Here is a 24035-nt window from a genome sequence, read left to right on the forward strand (position 1 = left end):
AGGCAAAAGCAGTGGGACATTGAGAGAGGCAGGAAGGTATAGCTGTGCTCAGAGGAAGCACTTGTTTATGCTGAATTAAAACTATTCAAGGAATAATGGTATAAAACATGCCTAATAAATCCTCGGTGTCTCTTCTTTGTCCACATAAAAAGGAAGTTGACTATGCCCACAAAAAATGACATGATAAAATTCACAGTTATCAGTAACAGGGAACTTTACTTCCCACCTTCATGTTCACGTAAGTGTATCAGTTTAAGTAAAACAGAAATCCCATCTTATTTAACTCCATAGATCAATTACAGACTGCATGGGCTACAGCCACAGTCTACAATACAGAAACAGAGCTTAAACTAGTTTTCTCTTCTCCTTCTTACAAAAAGAATTATGGACATTTTCAACTCATATGCTAATATAATGTTTGCAATGAGAGTTCATTAAATATGAAAAGAAGAAGAAATCAGAATTTTACTGCTTTTTATCATGTTTTACATAACATTAAAATAGGCAGAGTACACTTAATTGACTATTTGTGCTCCTTCATTAACATAACTTTGTTACAACATTTGTGCTTTAGTTTGCCATTTCAGCTATACCTTTCCTAATGTTACCTTAAAGGCTTCCCAGTGCATTTCACTCCACCTGGCTGCCAGTAACATTTCACAGCAAAGTGATATCCTCCCCTTTTTTCAGTACAAAATAGGCACTATACAGACTGTCACCATAAAAATCTAGCAATATTGCTGCATTTATTTCTTTTTAAAGCTCTTCAAGTAATAAATATAGTAGATTATCATTGTAATCTACCATTGTTTTCCTGGTCATCAGCATCTGGTTTGGTTTTGATCTGAAGGGTAGCACACAACAGCAGATGGGTGGGGGTTTTAGTGATCAGTAAAATTTTATGCAACAATTCATATTTCTAATGATGCAAGTTATAATTTAATAACAATTTTTTTGAGCTTTCCAAAGAATGCATACTGGATATTTCACACTATAATTAAAAAGACGCCCCCACTGACAAGTTACCTGTCTTTTCCGATAGATCTAAATGAAGACATGAACAAAACAATAATAAAAGAGGTCAGGAGCACGAAAATGTGGATTGTCTACCCTGCTTTTCGAAGTACCTCTGTTGGCACATCAATTGTGTTGCCAGCAAAATACCTTCTTACAACACATTTCCAAATTAAAGAAAGGAGGATGGCAACTTGGCAAAGACATTTGGCAAGCCAGACAGCCTGACTCACAAGCACACATTAGTAAAAAGAAGTTTCATGGGGAAATTATATGTCAAACACATAAACAACTGCCCAGGCTGTGCAGTCTTCTTCCTGGAGTTTTCATAACTTGACCAGACAATGTCCTGAACAAGTGCTCTGGCACTGAAGTTATACCTGCTCAGACCAGGGAATGGATCAGACAACCCTTGGGAGGTCCCTTCGAGCCCAAGTATTCCATAATCCCCTCCTGCTCCATCACTCCCAGAAACAACCTAATTCTGCACCTCCAACCAGCTGCATCACGCACGGGAGAGAAAGTCTGTGGAGCTGCAGAGCAACCAGAAACACTTTTCTAGATGCACCCTGTGTTTAAAAAAGGCTCTTAAAAAACCACATATTTTTATGTCAGTCTTTCACCAAAACTTCTCCCCATCACATATACCCAGTATAGCAGGTATCAACTGCTGAGGAGCCAATATACTTATGCTGTTAACATTCCAGCAGATAACATTGGTGCCAGAACTCAGCCTTCAGCAGTGCACATTTGTCAGAGATTAAATATTATAAATTTTTTAAAGCAGACAATCAATTAAACAAGTGATTCATCTCATCTATTACTACTGACAATCCATCGTGCAGATGCAAGTTCAAATGTTCCATCCCTGGTGTCAGACAAAATGAGCATAGTTAGGTACTTGATTTTTCCCAGTACAGCCTCAAGAGCCTTTTTGTGAACTACCCCCATGACCCTGATGCAAGGATGCTCACCTCTGCTGCAAGAACTATAACAAGCATCAGAAGGGAAAAAATATCCCATAGCGCTACAGCTATTTCAGTGAATACAGATGGAGGAACAAAACTTCAAGTATCAGCAAATATTCAGCAAATCAGCTGTGAATGATGCTGACAATAATAGCTAAAAATGTTAATGCAAAGTATATATATTATTGAATAACAAAATCCATTAAAAACTAATTTTTCAAAAGAATTTGCAAATAAAGAATCAGTTTAATAGACTTCAATAACTACAGTACATCTAATGTTTCATGTATGAAAAGACAAAGTTAAAATTCAATTACTTGATTATGATTTATGAAAATACCTTGCAGTAAATTGTATCAGTTTAGTTTACTATTTGACAAATGCCTCTATTTCCAGATACGGGGTTGTTGAGGTTTTTTTACATGGGCAAACAGTTCATGAATTGCCTTACAAGCATGCAAAGGTATGTTTTTAATGTCCCTGCTCTTCAATGTCCCTGCTCTCAGAGAGCTTCAATCTGACCACTGCCTGCACAAAAGGCAGGTCACCAGGTAATTTCCTAAACCTTATTCCTAGAAGGAAAGTTACTCCTTTCAGACACAAGATGTTGAAATTCTTCATTCTTTTTTTCTGATAAACAGATATTCTGATTTTGCAGAGATCAACTGACCCACTGGACAAAGCATCAGGCCATTCAGCATACCTTGGTTTTATTCCTGAACCTGGTGTGGTCACAACCTTCAGCAAGTCATTTCCCTTCCCATGGCATGGGAACAACCATGACCATTCTGCTCTGCAAGCACTTACAGACCTAATGATAAAGATCAGCTACAGAAACACCCAAGCTCTCTGCTGGGCAGCCAGGGTGGCCCTGCTCTAAATACAAATACCTATAGGACATTCAAAACACAGCAAATCATGAATAAAACTGCTTATTTTTGCTTTCCTGAGGTTTTCAGAGAGCGGGAGTGGCCTCCTGGCTGCGTGAACAGGCTCTGATTTAAGAAGCTTGTGTTACAGCCTTAACAGTTTGAAAACTTGCAGTGCTGTTGTTTGTATCAGCAGCACTTTGTTATGTGACCTCTTGGGAACAATATTATTTTCACTGACAGTAGCTCTTGGCATAAGTCGGTGCCAACCTACTATGGACTGGATAGTGGGAGTTCTTAACCACTTCTAGAACAGCTGTACTTTGCTTGTTTGTTGAAAACCATGAAAGTTTAACTATTTCAATTTCATGAAGCAGTCAAGGCATCACTGTATAAAGAGCTTAAGAAATATTCAATATGCAAGGAAAAAAAATTGTTCCCTTGGATCACACAAACAATTCCTCAGCAAAGTAGATCCAGGAACTCCTCAGCTGATCTTGATAGAGCCTTGGCAGCACTTGGTGCACCGCTACAGGCACCTTCAAACAGTCTGCAGAATGGGATCACATTAACCCTGATAACGTCTTTTTATGCTTGACAACCTTTGGTCTGGCCGTTGAAGCAGGAACAAATGAAAACTCAAGTGCACCCCATCTCCCAAAGAATGTTTGTTATGAGATAGGGAGGGACTTGAAAAACAAAGCAGTTCAAAAGTCTCTGCCAATGTGCCAGAAACCACTGCATGCCTATCATTCAGTCCTGATTACACAGCACATGGAGTAACATGGAAAGTAGTGTGCAGTAACCAGTAGATATGGAATAGGATTAGAACATAAATGGTTTAGAATATACAAACAACCACTAAAAAGCATCTTAGGTAAATTTAGATTTCACTAGACTGAAGTTACAGAATCAAAAAATATCACAAATGCAGGACAAAGATGAGTCTTGTCTATTATTGGACATGGAGAAACAGATCAAGTGCCAAGTACGTAACAGATACAAGTTTTATTTAGTATGATAAGATCATAACCAAATAATACAAATTACATACCTTCTGCAGATTAAGGTATTAAGAAAGTAAAAGCTCAGCACCCCCATAATGTCACAGAAACATCTTTAGATAGGAACATCCTTCGTGAACAGAAGACAGTCTTTGAAGTTAGGCAAGACTACCACTCTAAAGAGGCAGATTTCCTTACTGATATTCTTTACCCTTAAATTTAATTACCTACCTTTCTTCTGATATACATCTTCATTTTAATTCTCTATTCATATAAAAATTGTTTGCACACACTTGATTTTACAGAAGCATATGGATATGTCACATCATGTCTATACTGCATTATTCTGAATTTACATGCTGTAAATTTACTCACTCTAAACTCCATGAAGTGTACAAACTCCTCCTTTCTACTGCTGTGGAAGTCTGAATCCTCTGTGTGGGGCTGGGTGCTTCTTTATGTCTTGAGATTTTCCAGCTGGTGCCAGGGAGTTTTCTCATTTTGATCTACAGTTTTGAAGGGCAGGATGTCGCTCCAACAAGAGGCCTTCAAAAATGTCACAAGTAGAACTGGTCCTTATAAGGATTCTCCATGCTCATAATTTCTTTTCAAGACAGCATGGGCAAGGTAAGACAAGGCCTTTACAGGTGATCCCTGCACCACTGGCTTAGAATATGTTCAGATGTTCAACCAAACTCAATTTAAGCAAAAAGCCACAGAATCTGACAAGCTACTCATATGAGATTAACAACCTCTGTGATAATAATCCAGTCAAATTCATAGAAACAGGAAGCATTAAACTGTGTTGCACTAAATGCTTTATGGAGAAAGTATACATGAATAAATTGTTTTAGGCAGCCTAAATAGGGACTGTGAAGGGCGCAGGGACTGTGAGAATGAAGTTCTTGAGCCCACTGTAGGAGAAGATCTGGTTCGAGACCATCTTAAAAATCTGAATGTGCACAAGTCCATGGGACCTGATGAAATCCATCCACGGGACCTGATGAAATCCATCCACGGGTCCTGAAGGAGCTGGCGAATGAAGTTGCTAAGCCACTGTCCATCATATTTGAAAAATCATGGCAGTCAGGTGAAGTTCCCAACGACTGGAAAAAGGGAAATATAACCCCCATTTTCAAGAAGGGGAAAATGGAAGACCCTGGGAATTACAGACCAGTCAGTCTCACCTCTGTGCCTGGCAAAGTCTTGGAGCACACTCTCCTGGAAGACATGCTAAGGCACATGAAAAACAACAAGGTGCTTGGTGACAGCCAGCATGGCTTCACTAAGGGGGAATCCTGCCTGACCAATTTGGTGGCCTTCTATGATGGGGCTACAGAATTGATGGACAAGGGTAAAGCAGCTGATGTCATCTACCTGGACTTGTACAAAGCGTTCGACACTGTCCCACACAACATCCTTCTCTCTACATTGGAGAGATATCAATTTGATGGATGGACCACTCGGTGGATAAAGAACTGGCTGGATGGCTGCACACAAAGAGTTGTGGTCAATGGCTCAGTGTCCGGCTGGAGACCAGTAACGAGTGGTGTCCCTCAGAGATCCCTGTTGGGACCTGTCTTATTAAACATCTTCATCGCTGACATGGACAGTGGGATTGAGTGCGCCCTCAGCAAGTTTGCCGATGACACCAAGCTGTGTGGTCCAGTTGATGAGCTGAAGGGAAGGGATGCTATGCAGAGGGACCTTAACACGCTTGTGAGGTGGGCTGATGCCAACCTTATGAAATTCAACCATGACAAGTGCAAGGTCCTACACCTGGATCAGAGCAATCCCAGGCACAGCTACAGACTGGGCAAAGAAGAGATTCAGAGCGGTCCTGCAGAGAAGGACTTGGGGGTGCTGGTAGATGAGAAAATGAACATGAGCTGGCAGTGTGCACTCGCAGCCCAGAAAGCCAACCGTATCCTGGGCTGCATCAAAAGGAACGTGACCAGCAGGTCGAAGGAGGTGATCCTGCCCCTCTACTCTGCTCTTGTGAGACCTCACCTGGAGTATTGTGTGCAGTTCTGGTGTCCTCAACATAAAAAGGACATGGAACTGTTGGAACAAGTCCAGAGGAGGGCCACGAGGATGATCAGGGGACTGGAGTACCTCCCGTATGAAGACAGGCTGAGAAAGTTGGGGCTGTTCAGCCTGGAGAAGAGAAGGCTGCGTGCAGACCCCATAGCAGCCTTCCAGTACCTGAAGGGGGCCTATAGGGATGCTGGGGAGGGACTCTTCGTCAGGGACTGTAGTGAAAGGACAAGGGGTAACGGGTTAAAACGTGAACAGGGGAAGTTTAGATTGGATATAAGGAGGAAATTCTTTCCTGTTAGGGAAAATCCACTGGAATGGGTCGCCCAAGGGGGTTGTGAGTGCTCCATCCCCGGCAGTGTTCAAGGCCAGGTTGGATGAAGCCTTGGGCGGGATGGTTTAGTGTGAGGTGTCCCTGCCCATGGCAGGGGGGTTGGAACTAGATGATCTTGAGGGCCTTTCCAACCCTAACTATTCTATGATTCTATGATTCTAAATAAATAAACAAATATATAAATAAATCTTCCTTCAATTTATCCCACATCAGCCTCTTGTCCCACATAAGTCATGAATCCTGGTAATTACCCAGCCCTCAGAAAAAAAACCTCCAGAAAACTAGACCTGGTATTTAAAGCATATAGTTCCCATTTCTTTCTTTCATCATTTGTATACATTAGGAGGTCTTTAAACAATCAAAAAGGCCCATTTTGATTTTCCTTTACAAGAAAGGTACTATTTCTTATACAGAAAAGAAACCTCACAGTTTGAAAGCCAAAGAATTACATTTCTAATTTTACATCTGATTATCTGAATTAACCTTTAATTACATTTGCAACTATTAACTAGTTTTGTATCCCAATAGAAGTCCTACCATATGATGCCTGCATGATAGTCAATCTCATTCCCATATTCAGTCATATGCAAAAAAAAAAAAAGTGCTAGAGTCTAAATCAGCATGAAAAATATGCATGCAATGGGAAAAAAACAAGTTCATAATATTACAGCAGTTCAAGGATCCAAGGTGAATTGTATGTCATGAAGTTGAACATACATGCTTGTGTAAGATGTATCTCTTGGCAAAGAGACTGAATTCTCTGTGATTTCAACAAGATCTCTGTACATCAGATGCTGTAATGAAGATTACTTCTCCAGAGGGACTGTTTGGGGTTCCATCTCACCATAGAACTGGAGTCCACCAGATATGGGGATAGTCCAGAAAATATGTATCAGAAGATCATGCTAAGGTATTAACTGTAGTTGCCACAATTCAGTGAAACTCTGTTAAGCAGCCTTCCTACTCAACTGACCATAAGCCTTTGTTTTAAAACAGGAGTCTTTTGGCTTGAAAGTTGTGGATGACCTTTTTAAGGATGTTTCAAAATGTGCATGTGCAAAATGTGCCTACAGCTGCAGAATCTGAAATAACAACCCAGAAGGGTACCTCAACCCTCACTGGAGACAGCAGTCATAGCATTATAACTGTTTTTAAAGAAATGTTCATTAGAACACATAAGAGAGAAGCAGAAGGACACAATGTGAATATAAGAATGCTTATCAGTTGTGTGAACTAGGGCATATAAAAGAAAAGCAGAACAGCCTCTGCATTACTCACAGCCAAAGTATAGGAGCTTATCCTGAAGAAAGCAACCTCAAAGAAGCCAGCAGATAGGTCTGCTGATGCCATAGTACAATCAGAGTAAAAGACTCAGCATTAATGCCTTTTCTACAGGGTCACATTTCCACCACCCGAGGAGAGTCAGTCCTGGCAGCCAGTGCTAGAAAAAAGTACCTCTGAGGAACTTCTGACTACCAGACTAAGCAGCAGCTCATGCATTCCCTGTGCTGCTTGGGGCACCCTCCTTGCTCTACCACACACACCACTGTGCAGGATTCTTTCAGGATCCTCCTTAACACATCCATGTAAAGCAGAACTGAGCCACCACCTTCTGCTTCACCAGATTGAGTCTTCACCCCAAGATTCTTGAAGGTATGCTTTGTGCTATCAAAATAAAAGAATCAGAGATAAACACTGACCATGTTTTTTTAGGTCTAGGGGCAAGAGAATTAACTTTCTTTCTCTCTAATATTCTGCATCATAGCCAATCTTTGCAACATTGATCACTTCAATATGCTGTTATCCTCCTTACACTTGCCCACTGTATCATGGTTACCAGCCCACCCAGATTTAAAAGTCAGTAATAAATACTACTTCAAGTCAACAAATGTTTTTTGATCTACGCAAAGCAGGAGGCGGGAGAGAGAGGTGAGAGGTGGGAGAAATGGGGAACTGCTGCCTTTAAAAGTTGGTTCAAGCAATATGCCCACAGAAGATGCTAATTCGTTAGAGAATTTAGACTGAAAACAGGGAAGCAAAATGATCCAGAAGATTAATATACTGCAGTATTCCCCACCACAGTGACTGACCATCAGACTAGCAGAGCCGCTCTACCTGTGTTTCTACAAACACTAACAAAAAGCAAGATGTCAGTGACATGCTAAGTCTGTTGTGATGCTCAGTCTGCCCTCACCAATCAACCAAGGAAGACTGGATGCCATACCAAAGTAGGTAATAACTTTTCAGACTCTTCTAGCCTCTTCGCCATGACAATCTCAAAGGTCCATCCAGCTCAATAGCAGCAAGGACACCTGAGCCATCAGTTAAACTCTCGCAGTGGAGCAGATTGATGGCAAATCACCACTTACTGTAAGAGACCTTCATTTTGAGATACACTGTCTTCAAGAACCGGTTGATTCTCACCCTGATCAACTTGCTCACTGCTCCATCCTTTCCCACGCCAGCTTTCTAGAGATGACTTTAAACCAGACCTTGTCTCAGTAGAACCACCACCACCACAAACCACATGGGCTTCACCTATTTCATCTAAGCCAGCCTAGGCTAGATGAATCTAACCTCTCCTATGTTATGGGATAACATATTTATTTAGTCACCTCTCAAGTGCCAAAAATAACTTTAGCAAAATTAAATGGATTTCCAGCATCTTCTCGGTATGTAGATACACACAGACATTTCTTCAAAAAGCAAAGCCTGCAAAAAGATATTTTTCTTCACTGCTAATCTATTTACTGCATTTTCTCTATGCAGTGCAATATCTGTTGTAGGCACTGGACACACCAGAAATCAACTGCAGAGAGCTTCTGGGAAACCATTCCTGGTCAATAAACCCTTGCCTTGGAATTCACCTCCCTGCTCCCTCCACCAGGATACGATCAAAAGATCAGATGAGTTTACGAACAACAAAGTAATGGGAACAGGAAGACTGTGGGGTTTGGAAGATTACATAGAAGGTGTGTTTGCATGTTTTTAGCATGCCTCATGCTTGCTGACATTTTTAACTTCTCCACTGTGCCAAGAGATAAAAGTGACTTAGGAGGGGAAAAGTCATGATATAAAGAAACAAGCATACACATACTGAAACTGGAGTTGGCTCATGCTGAAAAGATGACTCACAGACCCTAAGTATTTAGCTTTGTTTCTAAAAGTCAGATAACAAGGAGAATTGCTAAAGCAAGGGATGAAGATTCACTTTTTCTTGCTTTACTCAAATAAAAGGTTTTCAGTTTTGCAAGTCTCACAAAATTTACCATTAGCTCTTCAGTGGCAGGGGAAAGCTCTTCTGGTTTATAAACCAGACATAATTATTGGCTTTGGATAGCTTCTTTGGAATTATTTTTATTTACAGAACGGAAGAATATGTTTCTTTATCCACTCCCATCATCCTGCCATAAATTTTCCTGTAACATGTCTTACTATTAATAAGCAACTGAAGTAGGCCCTTTTCTACAGCCACAATAAATGGATTCTCAAAGAGCATGTGTTTGCATTGCTTTTAGTAAGGCCACAACTCTGATTTAATAGCAGTGTTGTAAACAGCAAGCCCAGGTCCTTTTCCACCAAGTAGCTTTCCAGCCACTCATCCCCAAGCCTGTAGCATTGCAGGGGATTGTTGTGACCCATGGGAAGGACTCAGCACTTTACCTTGCTGAACCTCATATAATTGGCCGCAGCTCATTGACCTAGTCTGTCCAGATCCCCCTGCAGAGCATCCCAATCCTTCATCAAATCAACACTCTCATCCAAAGATTTAACAAAGTTGTTGGTTACTAATCTATGTAGAGCCTTCCAAACAGTTGTCCACCCACCAACAGGAGCTTCACCAGTCATGAGCATTCTTATATTCCCCACTAGAGCAGGAAAGCCTTTGACACAGTATATTGTAACAAAGCAAAGACTGATACGATATTAAGCTGGTTTTCTTGTATATTTAGAGACCCTCTAAACAGTAATACCCTAAAGCTGGACCTCTAACTTAAATAGAGATCGTATAAATTCACCCTAGCACACAGAACTCCTCAAAAGAAGCTAAAATTGTCTTTCCTGGAGAGGCAAAACATTGTAGCTGAGTAAGTAACACTGAAGTAATGAAGGACAAGAATAGGATTAAATATGCTGTTTTCATTAAGAAAAGGAAAATTGAAAGATGTCCCAACATTACAACCTAGGCCTAATGCTGTTAAGTAAAATGTATTTGCAATGTCATTGTCAAGATAAGCAAATTTTGCTTGTATGATTTCAGTTAGTCACAATCAGAACTCTAGCAACAACTTTAAATGAACCTGAAGTCCACTCTCTGGTAGGTGAGTGGACAGCTCCGTATGTTAAATTGTTTATCCACATGAAATGCAAAGTAACACCCATGGAAGGAAAACTGCTGACAACCTACATGGTTTTAAATTAACTATATTAACTTAAAGAAAGCAACCTGGATGGCTGTGAAGACATTTCAGTGAAAAACTAATCGGTGCCACCAGGAACTCTAAAAAGATAGCAAATTGTTAGGATGAAAAGCCTACACGATGGAGAGAGGGAGGAAACTGCATGATTTATATAAATCAGTGATGCCATCTCTTCCAGAATATTACATTCAGCACAAGCCACCACAAGTTCAGAGGGACACTGCAGAACCAGAGAGAGTTCAAAGCAAGGTAATAAACATGATTACAGCATGGAAAAAGGCATCTAGAGAGCCTGGGATTTCTTGCTTTAAAAAACAGCTGTAAAAAAGAATATATAAAAACTAACTGTACAGAAGCTGGAAGTTCCTTGCCTCAGAGGAACAACAGAAAGGTCACTGAAATTAAAGGTGGGATAATCAAAACTAATGAAATGCTTTCATTAACAACAGAATAAAACACAACGTATTTTTCCTTCCCCTATAAAGTCATTATCACCAAATCCCATACACAAGCTCTGTAAATGTGAATTTCAAGATGAGTTTGAAGCCCAAACACTAGCCAGATTAATTAAAAGGCTGGATTTGTATATGTGCAATGTGAAAAGCTATAACTAGAATGATTAATGGTAACAATTCCCAAGTGTCAGAGTATAAGGTATCTCTGACTTTTTGAAATCAGAAAAAAAATAAACCAATGTGAAAGGCAGACTATACAACATGTTTGCCCACACACTCTCTTGAAATCACAAGAAACTCCATATTTGTGGCTAAAACTGTTACCTGTTAGATTAACCTTAAAAATTATGGATATAGGACTAGATGAACCACCATCTTGACCCACTACAATGTTTTTTATCTATACTTGCTTCCTCTGAAATAATTGGGGCAAGGGAGGGGAGAGTGTGCATGTGTAATGTACCTCTACCAATGTAATGGAAATATTTATAGATACACTGAATTGCAAATAGCAAACTTAAAAATAGGATTTTTTTAAACAGAGCTTCAGATAAATTCTCAGTTTATGCATTCTCTGTAGGACATTCTCTGAGGACAGACATCTCAGTGGAAAAAAACAAGAGACATCACTCCTGCTGTTCAGCTTGGAGATTCACCAGTTTTAATGTATGTCCTGGTAACCTAAGAGACTATTGATTCACAGCCATTCATGCCAGTGCAGTGAAAGCCATAATTAGATAAATAGCTTTAGCAAAACTAATCTGAAACTCATTTATTTTGGGACTGTCTGTTTAATGAGATAAAATAGAAATTAAATATCTGCTGAATGTTCCCCTTTGTATCACACATAATAAAAATATAAATAAAGAGGTATTCATTTAGCTGCCACTATTATTTTTGCATTTTATGTACTTTATTCCAGCAATTGCTGTCAAAGACAATTGCAAAGACACTATTTATGAATTACAGCTCTAACCGGCTGATCAGTTTTATCCGTCTCTTTCATCCTCAGTGGTTACTGAGGAATAAAGAGGAATAAAGAGAACAGGTCTTTCAATCTTTTGTAAAAACTTTGAGCTGACAAAATATAGCTTTAGGATGGTATGCACAGTATAAGTTTTTAAAGTATCAAAGTTCCATTTTGCAACATAATCATGCCATCCTTTGTGAACAGAAGTTAAATTCTGATTACATTTTCAAAAGTGTTTATAACACATCTAGCAGGATATTTTGTTTCTTAACTATTTTTTTCTAACAAAATGCTAGGGAAGACAACTTTGTAGAATTCCCATGCACAAATTAGTGCTAGTATGGTCAGACGTTATCCTTAAGTTGAAACACGCTCAAGCTTGGGATACGCCGTGTCTTCACCTTTCTTTTATGGCAGCTAACCACTAGATTCTGCTTTTGTTCCCTTAGGACCTGCATCTGCCATGTTTGGCCTGCCTTAAGACCACAAATCTCTGTTCATCCTGCAACACAGATTCATCAGCAGACTCGCAGCCCACACCCCAGATTTGCTTTTGCTGCCAAGAAGCTTGAGGCACTGCAGAAATGACAAACTGCAACAAAGCACTCGATTGTACACAAGCTGGGACCCAGACCAGATCTAAGGGATTCTTTCAGCTCATTCCTTCAGCCGTCCAGTAAACAACAGCTTTGTGACTTACTTTCGGAGATAGCCATGCATGTACATTGTTTTTCTCCTCTCCCTTCCATATTTTAAAAATCAATTTATGCATCACTAAAGTGTATTCACCTATGGGATGAAATGGAGTATCTGCTTAACAGTGTGCAGTAGCAGTCTATGACACCAAATGATTACCCCATCCATCTGAAATTACAAAGGGTTTTAGGATCATGGTCTAACTCTCTCAGCCACAACTTGGCTGGAACACCACAATTAAATGCTTAGCATGCTAAAATAAAAATAATCAAAACTCAAACACCTGCTCTCCTTCCCCCAAGCCCATATCATAAATTCTTGATGCTCACAAGTGATCTGGATCTCAGTTTTCTGTTGTGGGTGTGGTTAGGGGTTTTTTAAATCCGAAATGCAGTACTTCCTCTGGTTTACTGTTTGTTCCTCAGTACTGACTGGCAGCCTGCACCCAATCTATGGCACGACTATGGGCTTGGTTTGGCATACATTTCTTTTGCCAGTGGTATCACTGCAAACAGCCATTGTCCCTTGCTTGGTGCTGCTTGTTTCACAGTCAAAGTGATGATACTGACAGATGTCCTGAAGAGATGCTCGGTGCCGCTTGTTTCACAGTCAAAGTGATGATACTGAGACATCCTGAAGACATGCTCAGAAGGGCCAGCCACAGGGCAAGCTACCAGCAGATCACAGTAAAGCACACATTATGGAGTGGGTTTTATAAAAGCCACTCAACAATTAAAACACAGGACTGCTGGAGAGGCTCTGAACAATTTCTTTCCCTACTGCCCTAAGGCAGCCCCTCAAAACCAAGGTAAAAAAATAAAGTTGCACTCCTCACAATCAATCTTTAAAAAAATCCAAACTAGAAACCATCCAGCACTTTAAGCATTAATGGGTTAATTCAGTTCTAAATTTGAAGGCAAAAAAAAAAAAAAAAATCCTTACTGATGTTATGAATACAGCTTTACTGGCATTTATATAGACTCAGGGGGTTTTTTCCACCTCAATCAGCAGAATATTTTCTTTTTGAACTATAAAAAATATTTTGATTTTTTACCAGTTAGTCTGCTGTGTCCTCTCCAGGAAAGTATCTTGTGAAAAAGGAATTCATCAGAGAAAAGTGTATACTGTAACATTTAAATATTAATAATTGACCCTAGCTTAATACAACAGCCATAAATAGATCATTTTACAAGGTCAGACTAACCCAAGCTAAACCCTAAGTTACCTGAGATAAAAGACATAGTGACAATTATGAATAGCTACTGCCTTTTACACCTGAAACCTTAAAATAGTCAGATCCTGCTTCCATGGCTTTTAACTTCAGAGCCAAATGACTTCATTTGTAACCTTAAACTTTTGCCAAAAGCATAAATATAATGAGACATGTTTAAATCAAAAGGTGTCATACATAGTTTATACAGCAGACATTAAAAACAAACCTAAAACATTCCTCTGAAATTGAACCATGCATATGAACCCTACAGAATATGCAAGGCAGCCTGATCTGCGGAAAAAGAGGTTGAGTTTGTGCATGAAGAGCAGAGCAATGTATAGATGGCCCAGCTAAGTCAGTCCTGAGGGACTACAGAAGAACAGGGCATCCACACTCTGTTCAGAAGTGTCCCATTTTATTTTCAGTCCTACAGCACCATACTGAGCCTCAGACAACACTAAGGCTCTTTTTCTAAGCATTAATAGGAATCTCCAACACAGGATGGCTCACATCCCAAGGAAACGACTGTGTGACCAGACCTACAACATCAGGGTGCCCAGTGTTCAGGCACAGAAACATGGCAAGACCCACCTAGGGTCTTGAGTAGTTCAACAGAGCCAGACCAAAAAGACTGCATACTGATTCGGAGAAAACTCCAGGAACAAACTCGCCAACAGTTTCAAGTTGACAAGCAGGTATTCTTTATAGCAGAGCCGGGAGACATGGGGGATAGCTCCTCCTAAGGTGTGTCCCCGTTCTGCTATACAGGCCATCCTTATATATGAGGCTACACATGAATTACATAATTTTCCGGAAAGTTTCCCACATGCATACAAAAAGGTGATGGTGGTCTTCAAGGGTCGTTTACTTCTCCCAGCAATGTTCATAACCTCTGGCAGTCTTTGAAGCACCAGCTTAATTAACATTACAGACATAGCAATCATCCCATCCTTCTACTTATCAGTTAGTTTAACTGCTCCCATCCTGGACATCTGCTAGTCCCTGGATACTCCCCAGTAGATGATTACACCAACTTAATGGGTTCATTAACACCACAAACATAACAATCATCCTGTACTTCTACTTATCAGTTAGTTTAACTGTGCCCATCCTGGACATCTGCTAGTCCCAGATACTCCCCATGCCCAGGTCGGCTTTTCTACTCCGCTTTTCATACACTTTTTGTACTAAAGTCCTAAGGACCTGAAACCATGTCAACTACCTTCAAGCACCACAGTTATTTTCCATTACAAAGCCATCAAACTTAACCTTACTTAGAACTGACTACATTGTGCTTTTGTGCCTCCTTGTCTCAATACTGAACCCCACCACTTTGCACACTGGCTGTTACACCCAGCACCTGCCTGGGGCAAAGTCAGAAACCATGGGTGGACAGAAGCACTTCAGCTATAACTGAATAAGCAACTGATGTAGTATAAATATGAAGTTTATACAATATATAGTATAATATATACTTTATACAGTATAAGTATGAAGTTACATAGTGTAAGTATACAGAACAAGCAGGACTGATGGATGTTTTCTTTTCAAGTCCCTAACTGAAGCTGTTAATGATAACACCAGAAAACGAGCATGAGCATGGGCAAAATTAACTCAAGGTGTTTTCAGCTTGAGCTCTATTTGCAGTGTGGGCAAGGGGTTAACAATACACAGCTGCCGGTGCTATAGCAGCCGACTTTGTGGGTCAAAGACAGATTTGCCAGGATATGCTCTGGCCAAAACAGAAAAAGGGAACAGAACCTGTCCCATAGCTTAAAGCAAGCTGCTGTACTTTTTCTGTGTGGATGTCAATTGGATGCACCTTCCATGAGCAAGAGCCACATGATGGCACCTCTTCCTCATGCTTTGACAGCAGCACCTCCTAGTGCTGCACGTGGACGTTCCCAGCGATGCTGGATAGCAGCCGAGATGTCAGCCTGGGTATTACACCCAGTGCCAGTGTAAGACCACAGGCAGTGTGCATCATCTTGGCAACCAGACTAATCCTGGGTCTCAGGGAGAAAAGTAACTCTACATTCTGCAAAATTTCTAGGTACTTCCTAGGGCAGAAGAGGGGGTTTGCCTTTCATTTCACTCAAATGTAGTTAATCAAACTCACGCATAACTTCTCAGATGTCATAACACAAGGGCTAATTAAGACGTATTCTCAATTTAGTAATTCACTGAACACCGACTATGAAACAAATTATTATGCAAATAAACACAGGAGACACTGAAATTCCCTGTGGCTGCCATGGTCACTGTTGCTAAGCTATTTTACTTGTTACTCAATATTTTATATGTCACCAGCCGCAGACCTGACAAGTTAAAGGATACTGTGAAAGACAACTACCTTAAACAAATACATTTAGTGGCAACACATAATAAGCCTAATTCCAATAGAAAAAATTCAAGACTACTTACCATGACTATTTTTAGTCACATAATAACTGCCAAAGTGATGGGGCATTAAGTTACTGAGTGCAACCTCAATGGCAGGCTTTAAAGCAAAATGCCACCGGTATTAATCAGCCTATTTTGATAATACTTCTGAGAGTTAATTTTTCAATTCACTGAGCCAATCCAGTATTTTTGTTGTGTCACTGATTTCACCCAGTACAACATCTACACACAGCACTGCATCTTTTTGATGCAGGAGAAATTCCAAAATTAAAGCCTCTATAGTATACATAAACACAGTACAACAGCAACCGTTCTCCTGATTTTTTTTTCTCCTATCATTAGCAACACTGGACAAATGAGCATAAAAGTGCTAGTGAAATATGCTGATGGCACAAAATTGGAGGCATTGTCAAAACAAATGTAAACAGAATAGAGTACAAGAAGAACAGGTGACTTCAAGAACTGGAACATCAGGAAAAGAGCAACGAATCAGCAACATGAAAAACAAGGTCACTCGGGCACTACTAAGCTGAGAAGGTGCCAACAAGGATATGGACTGCTATAAATGTCAGCCATTAGTGGGAAGTTTACCTGAGTTCAAGGCAGAGCTACATGCTTGGCTCAATTAAAATTTAACTATCAACCATCAGCATAAGGTAGCCATGGAAAGGAGGACTGGAAATTCAAAGCATTTCCAGCATGGAATTTCTAGTGTCCTGGCAAACCTTCATCTACAACACTATGGTTTCTCTAGTCTCAGGATGAATTAATTTGAGGTAAGTAACTTGAATGACATAGGCAACTGAAAGCTTCTTAAAAGAGACAAAAAAAAGATTAGCAAAACGTAGGGTGAGAGGTCTGGATACTTCATTTAATTAAAACATATTGCATATAATTTGATTTTTTTCCTCTGCCAAAGAAGAGTTGCCTCCAACAGCATGACAACTGCTAGTGCCAGAGCATATGATAGATATCCCTAATATGCTCCAACCCTCCAGCTATTTTCGCAGCTCAGGAACCTTCTGTGCCTTATGAGGATTATTCGATAAATTTCTCTTCCTTGAACCTCTCCACTCTCACCCTGAACTCATGTAAACTTTTAGCTTCCATACTCCAACTCCTGTGGTTTATTTTCAACCCATAACCCTACAGCCAGTTTCCATCCTGACACACACATACAGCAGAGCTGTCACGCAGAGCTAAGGTGAAGACAGTCTGAGAATATTTGTCTGGCCAAAGACCTCTAGGAACCTCACAGAAGTCGTTACAGAGTCCCAGAAGATAAGATAGTCATGGTATCTCTTCAACTTCCAGCAAGCTAAAAGGCGTGTTGCATGATTTGAAAAGGACTCGAAAGATCTTTCACAATATCAGAGTAATGGGATTTGAACATCCAAAAGGTTTTCCAGCTCCACTACTGTGACAAAGAGCTACATCCATGCTCACATATAAAACCAGTATTCCAGTTGTGCATAGATGTGAAGCTAGAAAGCAGAGGAAAGCAGAGGAAAGCAGAGGAAAGCAGAGGAAAGCAGAGGAAAGCAGAGGAAAGCAGAGGAAAGCAGAGGAAAGCAGAGGAAAGCAGAGGAAAGCAGAGGAAAGCAGAGGAAAGCAGAGGAAAGCAGAGGAAAGCAGAGGAAAGCAGAGGAAAGCAGAGGAAAGCAGAGGAAAGCATATGTGTGTGTGCGTGCATGTGTGTGCATGCCCAGTAATTCCTGCCCTGATCTCTGAACTTTTCCCTGCTCTCTCAGGACACACTCAGAAGAGCATTTCGAAGCTCCATTAAGAGTGCAACCAAGTGTTGTGAAAAGGATCTTTGGCAAGACGGAGTGACAGATACACTGATGTGCCTACGGGACCTCATCACTGGTGCTTCCAGGGCCAAGGACCCATATTTCATCACTAATTATAAGAAAAAGGGGAGCAGAGAAAGATATCTTTGGCAAGAATCAGGAAGAACAACAAAGACCAAATACTCATGCTTACCACATGTGAGCTTAACACGTATCTCAAGGAAGCAAAGCAAGATACAGTTTTCAAAGATTCTGAGAAAACACATGGCAGAGAGGAATGGTGCCACAGGGCACAGTGACCCACTGCAACAGATCCCTCCTCTGCCTCTGCACAAGCTCTGGCACGGGCACACACACAGCTATCACAGCAAAAGATTAGATCATTTCTGCTGTTTTATCCAGCAGAAATAAAGACACACCAGGCAGAGGATGAGAAGTAAAACTGACACCTCGCAGCTCACTGTGCAACTGCAGCCTAATCCCCAGTGTTCTCTCAGGTATCTGTGCTGCACCTGCCACAAGAATGAATTTTAGGAAAAACACTATTAGGGACAAGGCCAATGTCCAGTTCAAAGTTCAGAAGCTTTAATGGGCTTTGCTAGCTGAGGAACTGGAGGTTGTTTTTATCTAAATGACTGAAGCAGTAGAATGCATTGCATTTACCTGGTTCTACAGCACAAAAACATGCAGCAGGACAGTTACCGCAGCTTTCCTACAAGGTGTTTTTCCACCTCTAAGTACTTCACGTGTATTAAAATTGGACGTATCCCAACATAGAAAGCCAAATACACCCACTTGTACTCTAATCTGGGGTTCTCTGAACTAGGAGGGAAATCCTTATTTCGTTACACTGCATTTTCAATTACCCCCATCTCTGGTCACAATTTTCAGATCGTTTTAGTGCCAAGGACTGAGAGGCCCAAACAGATTTCAAAAGTTTATAAGTTTATTCCACCTCATACTACTTTGCAAATTGTATTTGATTTCCTTTTTTTTTTTTTTATATACTGTCCTCTACTACATAATGCAATGCTTTCCTCCCCCTTCACCACAGGAAGTATTTGAACAGCAAGCAGTGAGGTACATCCTTAAAACAGTTACAGCACCCTTAACACTTCCATTATATTTTATCATCCATAGTCCCTGAACATGGGTTATCCCCACTTTATAAATGTGGAAGCAAAATGCATCACAGGCAGTCCCTCAGCGGGCCAGCATCAGAGCTAAACCCCCTGTTCAGGGGTCATAATATTTTTCTAGGAAATTAAACACGCCAGAATTTCAGCTGGTCAGCATTTACTTGAAAACAGCTCACCTAAGTAAGCAACATTCCTGTTGAAACCAGCTGGACAAATAAGACTCTCAGCTTGGTGTTTGAACGAACAAAAAACCACAAAGAAAAAGTCACTGGAGAGGAAGATCATACTAAGGTTGTTGTTTTTCAAAGGGTTAGATGGACTAGACATTTCATAAGCAAACAAAACCCTCCAAAAATTAACTTTGAATTAAGTTGAAATATTTTGCTGAGGTAAAGAAAAAAAAAGGAAACTTTGTTTCATATTTGTGTTACTCAACCTTAAGACCTTTTTTAAGAATCATGTTTAAAAGGGAAAGTATAAAGAAATTACACATTTTATAATTCTAACATATCCTTTCCCAAGTACTGTCATTTTCAGAGTTAAAGTTCTTCTCTGCATTAATAGAAACATGTGAAAAGAGTCATGCCCCTAAAATTCCACTGCTGGGGGAAAAGGTATATGCACAGGACACTACCAACAGAGCCAGCCCACCCCCTGGAGAACCGTATATGTGGGAGAGACGATCCATGTACCCCAGGCTTCCACTTTGCTTTCAAAGGGAACAAGTGACATTAACATCACTACTGGGCTCCTAGCACTACCTGCAACTCAGAACACCCCATCAGGCACTTGTAATGCTGAATATTTCCATTTTAGAAGAACTGCAAACCCAGAGATGGCAGAGCACAGCAGTATGGTTTTCCACACCGGACCAAGCCACTGGATAGAAGTTCCTGCAGGAGCCGTGCAGTGTCTTCACGCAGCATCAGCCACTGATCTAAGATCTGCTGGGTTGACTCCAGATCACCCTACAAACTCACCATCCTTCCTCCAGCATGCTAACTGCCACGACAGACAGTTCAAGAAATCTTTGCAGGATGACCCACGGGGTACTAGGAGGCAAAGCCACAGATGTCACCACCACTACATCTGTCACTCTGTGTTTGCTGGTCCATAACGCCGCACATCAGCAGTCAGGCAAAGCCTCAGATGGGACTGCATGAAGCAAGAAGAGGCCAAGACTTTGGGAAGCACAACTGAGGCGCTGCATGACCCAGGCTTCTCACTAGGGTGTTAACTCACCCACCCCAAATATTTACGGAGTAACTGTTGTACCATTCACTTGTCAAATACTTTCAGGAACGCTGAGGAGTAACCATGAGGATAAAACAGAGCCTGCTCTACATGGTGTTATGGTGTCTCCCTGAAGTCTCATGAATTTGTTGTGCTAAAACTGTGTTTCAGACCCACTCACAAACACCTTTACCAGCAGCGGTTCTACACTTCTTACCTCCTCACTGCACACTTACTCCACTCCTTTGGTAGTATGCTTCTTATGTGGAACAAATTAAACTCAGTTCAGAAAAGGACTCATCTTCATTGGAAGATATCTGTCATAAACACCCTGTTAGGGCAGAGCAAGACTTGGCTATTTCAAATTAGCCAAATCCCTTCGGCTCTGTGTTCATATGGACAATTTGTCAAGTGGATTACTATTTCACCTGAACAATAAAAATCATTAGGCATCTCCGTGCATCTCCATACATTAGAGATGTACACATTCTTTATCCTGTGAATTAAACTTCTTAAGGAAAGAAACTAGGAATCTGAATAAAAATATTATTCAGAAATACCTATTCTGCTGTAAATTTATATGCTGCCTCAAACCTCTTTATCTTCCTTGTGTGTATATCTTCTTAAAATTGTATACAAAAACATTCATTCAGGAAGCTTGGTCTTCAGTTCACATCCCACTCTTATTTCACAACTTCCCCATGCATAGAAAGCAGTTATTTACATGAGTAAACTACTACAAAGTTGATGTGGGTACAGACTGTGCTGACTTCTCCCCCATTAACTCCCTTCACAGGCACATTTATCATCGCACCAAACCCACGCAGCAGCTCACTTGATTCCCGACGCAGACACACCCAGCCCCATGCAGGCGAACCCACCCCTTCGGTTCAGCTACTCAGATGGTGAGCTGCTGTCCAGTTTTTTGGCCTGCAGGTAAGGTTTGCCATGACCTGACAGCTGTCTCAGTCACAACTGGGAGATTTCACAGGCATAAGCCGTGGTGTCCTGCTGTACTTCACCAGAGCACTGCCTGCCCCGTAAAGTAGTACCACCAGCCTTTCTAAAACTGACATTTGGCTGTGGATTTCCACAATGCCCACCTGACCCCATAGCCTCAGTGTCTGGAGGCATACGAGACTGGGGACCGAGTGTGCCTAGGAAGGCTTTTCAGTTTCAAAAGCTCCAGGGCACGCTGAAGTTCGTTCCTTTAACACAGGTCTGCACAAGTGTCTGAGCACACCTGCGCAGCGCTTCCTGTCACACGAGAGCATGGTCTGGCGCACGCACGTTCTGTCACATGGAAAAGGATGCAAGAGCCACACAAGGAACCCGGGAATGGGGCAGGGGCACATACTCTTAAATATCAGAAGTGGGATATCAGGGCGGCCAGAGGTGGGCCAAGCCAGGGACCGGCCCGCGGGCACCGCGACCGGGGCTGCCGAAATGCTGCCCCGCCCGACCGCAGCCGTGAGATCACCCTCCTTCCTTCCCTCCTGCTCGCCGGCAGCTCCCCGCAGAGGGCCATCACAGAGAGCCCGCGGCCCGGCCAGAGCTGCTGTGGACACCACCTCGCCTGCCTCGGGCACCGCCGGCAGGGCACGGCACGGCGGGGTGCGGCCCCGGTGGGTAGGCAGCCCCGGAGCACCCGCGGGCTAACCCGGTCACTCACTCGGCCGGCGGCGACGGCGCCCTTCCTCCGCAGCGCCAGCGCGCTCCGCAGCAGCGCCGGCAGCTCCCGCAGCTTCTGCCGCACCTGCACCGGCGGCGGGCTCCAGCTGTGGGTCAACTCCGCGCCCTCACACGGCGACGGCATCTTCACGGAGCCCACGGCCATGCCGTGCAACCCTCGGCGGCGGCGTGCAACCCTCTTCTGCCTGCCTGCCTGTCTGACCGCCAGCCCCTCTCGTCGCCCCAGCCGCACTCCCACCCCCCGGCAGATTCGCCTCACACACCCCGCTCACACACCTTCCCCCGGGCGGCGCAGGAAGCCGTGCCAGCCTTCCACCTCTCCCGCCGCGAGCCTCAGCTACGGCAGCGATAAAGTGCAGGTAATGAGGAGGGTGGAGGAAGTGCGGGCAGGAAGAGACAGAAAGTCCTGTTAACTCCTTTGTGCTCGGGGATAGCTGCCGGGGCCGTGTCCCCACCTCTCCTGGTGGCCTGCGCACAGCAGGGACTCTGTACCCATGGTGAGGACAGCGGGCAGAGTGACCAGCCCTCTCAGGGGCTTCGCGTCCGAGCTGCGGCGAGAGGGGTTCAGGCTCCCTCAGGGGCTGGGCGGCCACGGATCCCTTCTGGAGGGTGTGAAGTCAGACTGGTGGGAACCCTGAGCCGCTCTATGTGATCTCAGAGCTGAGACTGCATGGGTTGGAGGCTGCCCTGGGTCCCCACCTGCCCGACCCACCCTGTGATCCCCACGGCTTCTTTATGATTGCAAGGGGAGAAGATCTTCCCTGCTCCCTTCCCAGGAGATTCTTGACTCAGTGAGGTGTTTTGTCCACCATGTCAGCATTGATACTGGAGAAACTGAGCAGTTTACCCCAGGTGAATGGCTTGCTTCCAGTTTTTCAGGTGGTCCCTGGAAGGGAACCCTCGATGCCAGAGGCCAATTCCTTTACTCTTTGTATAAGAAATAAAGAAACATTCAAGGTACTTGACTCAAATTCCATATCTTGAGTTAGGGGGGCTTTACTTAGTCTCCAAAGTCTGCCTTTCCTACCTCAGTAGTACAGGTGTTAACTTCCTTTCTGCCAGACTCTATTCTCACCTGTTTCAATCACAGAAGTGATTGTAAGGTGGTCTGTTCTTACATATATCTTCTGCCTCACTGCTAAAAAATAAGGCTGACCTGCTCTTCCAGGTTAAATTCACCAGTGCCTTAATGCCTCAATAAATGACTTTACAGTCAAACCAATCTCACAGACACATTACAGAAAGCTGTCGCCTTGTTCCAACTAAGGGGACATACTGTTTTCTGGGCCTGACCCTAGTAGTCCTCCAGCCCTGCACGGAATTGACTTAACCATGAACCTTGCAAAAAAAAAGAAAAGAAATAGTTTTTTCCTCACTGATGTGCTGCCTAAACCACCTTCACTGGGTCACAGAGATACCCATAGTAGAAGGAACAAGGCAGAGGTGCCCAACCTGCATCAGGGTGCCAAGATACAGAATGGTCCCTTCAAGCATCAGTGTGACATCGGGTTATCTGTCACCTGAATGAAGCAGCAGCCTAGCATTTTGGCTGCACTCACCTAAAAGCAGGCTGGTGCAAAAAGGTGATCCTGCCTGCAACTCATGGATGTGTACTCCCTTCACATCCCTTACATGGTATCTGATAAGTGTCTGATTCAAGTAAGCTGATCGATCTATTATTTCAATAATAACACCCTCAAAAATAATGAATTTTCAATTGGCCAGAGAGCTGAATTTATCCACCTTATGACCACAGAGATGCTGAATCGAGGAAAGGAGAAACATGGAAGCGAG

The 24035-nt window shown here is 42.4% G+C and overlaps 1 protein-coding gene across 1 annotated transcript in view; it reads right to left on the minus strand.

The window, feature by feature from the left end:
• LOC136007871 (rap guanine nucleotide exchange factor 5-like) overlaps positions 1–22456 on the minus strand; it is a 39121-nt gene extending 16665 nt beyond the window's left edge. Inside the window, exon 1 of the mRNA XM_065666309.1 lies at positions 22222–22456. Within this exon, the coding sequence (XP_065522381.1) occupies positions 22222–22386 (165 nt within the window). The 5' untranslated portion in view covers positions 22387–22456. The remainder of the gene's footprint in view (positions 1–22221) is intronic.
• Between the last annotated feature and the right edge of the window lie 1579 nt (positions 22457–24035).

The sequence above is a fragment of the Lathamus discolor genome, chromosome 2 (genome assembly GCF_037157495.1).
Source record: "Lathamus discolor isolate bLatDis1 chromosome 2, bLatDis1.hap1, whole genome shotgun sequence".
Lineage (NCBI taxonomy): Eukaryota > Metazoa > Chordata > Aves > Psittaciformes > Psittacidae > Lathamus > Lathamus discolor.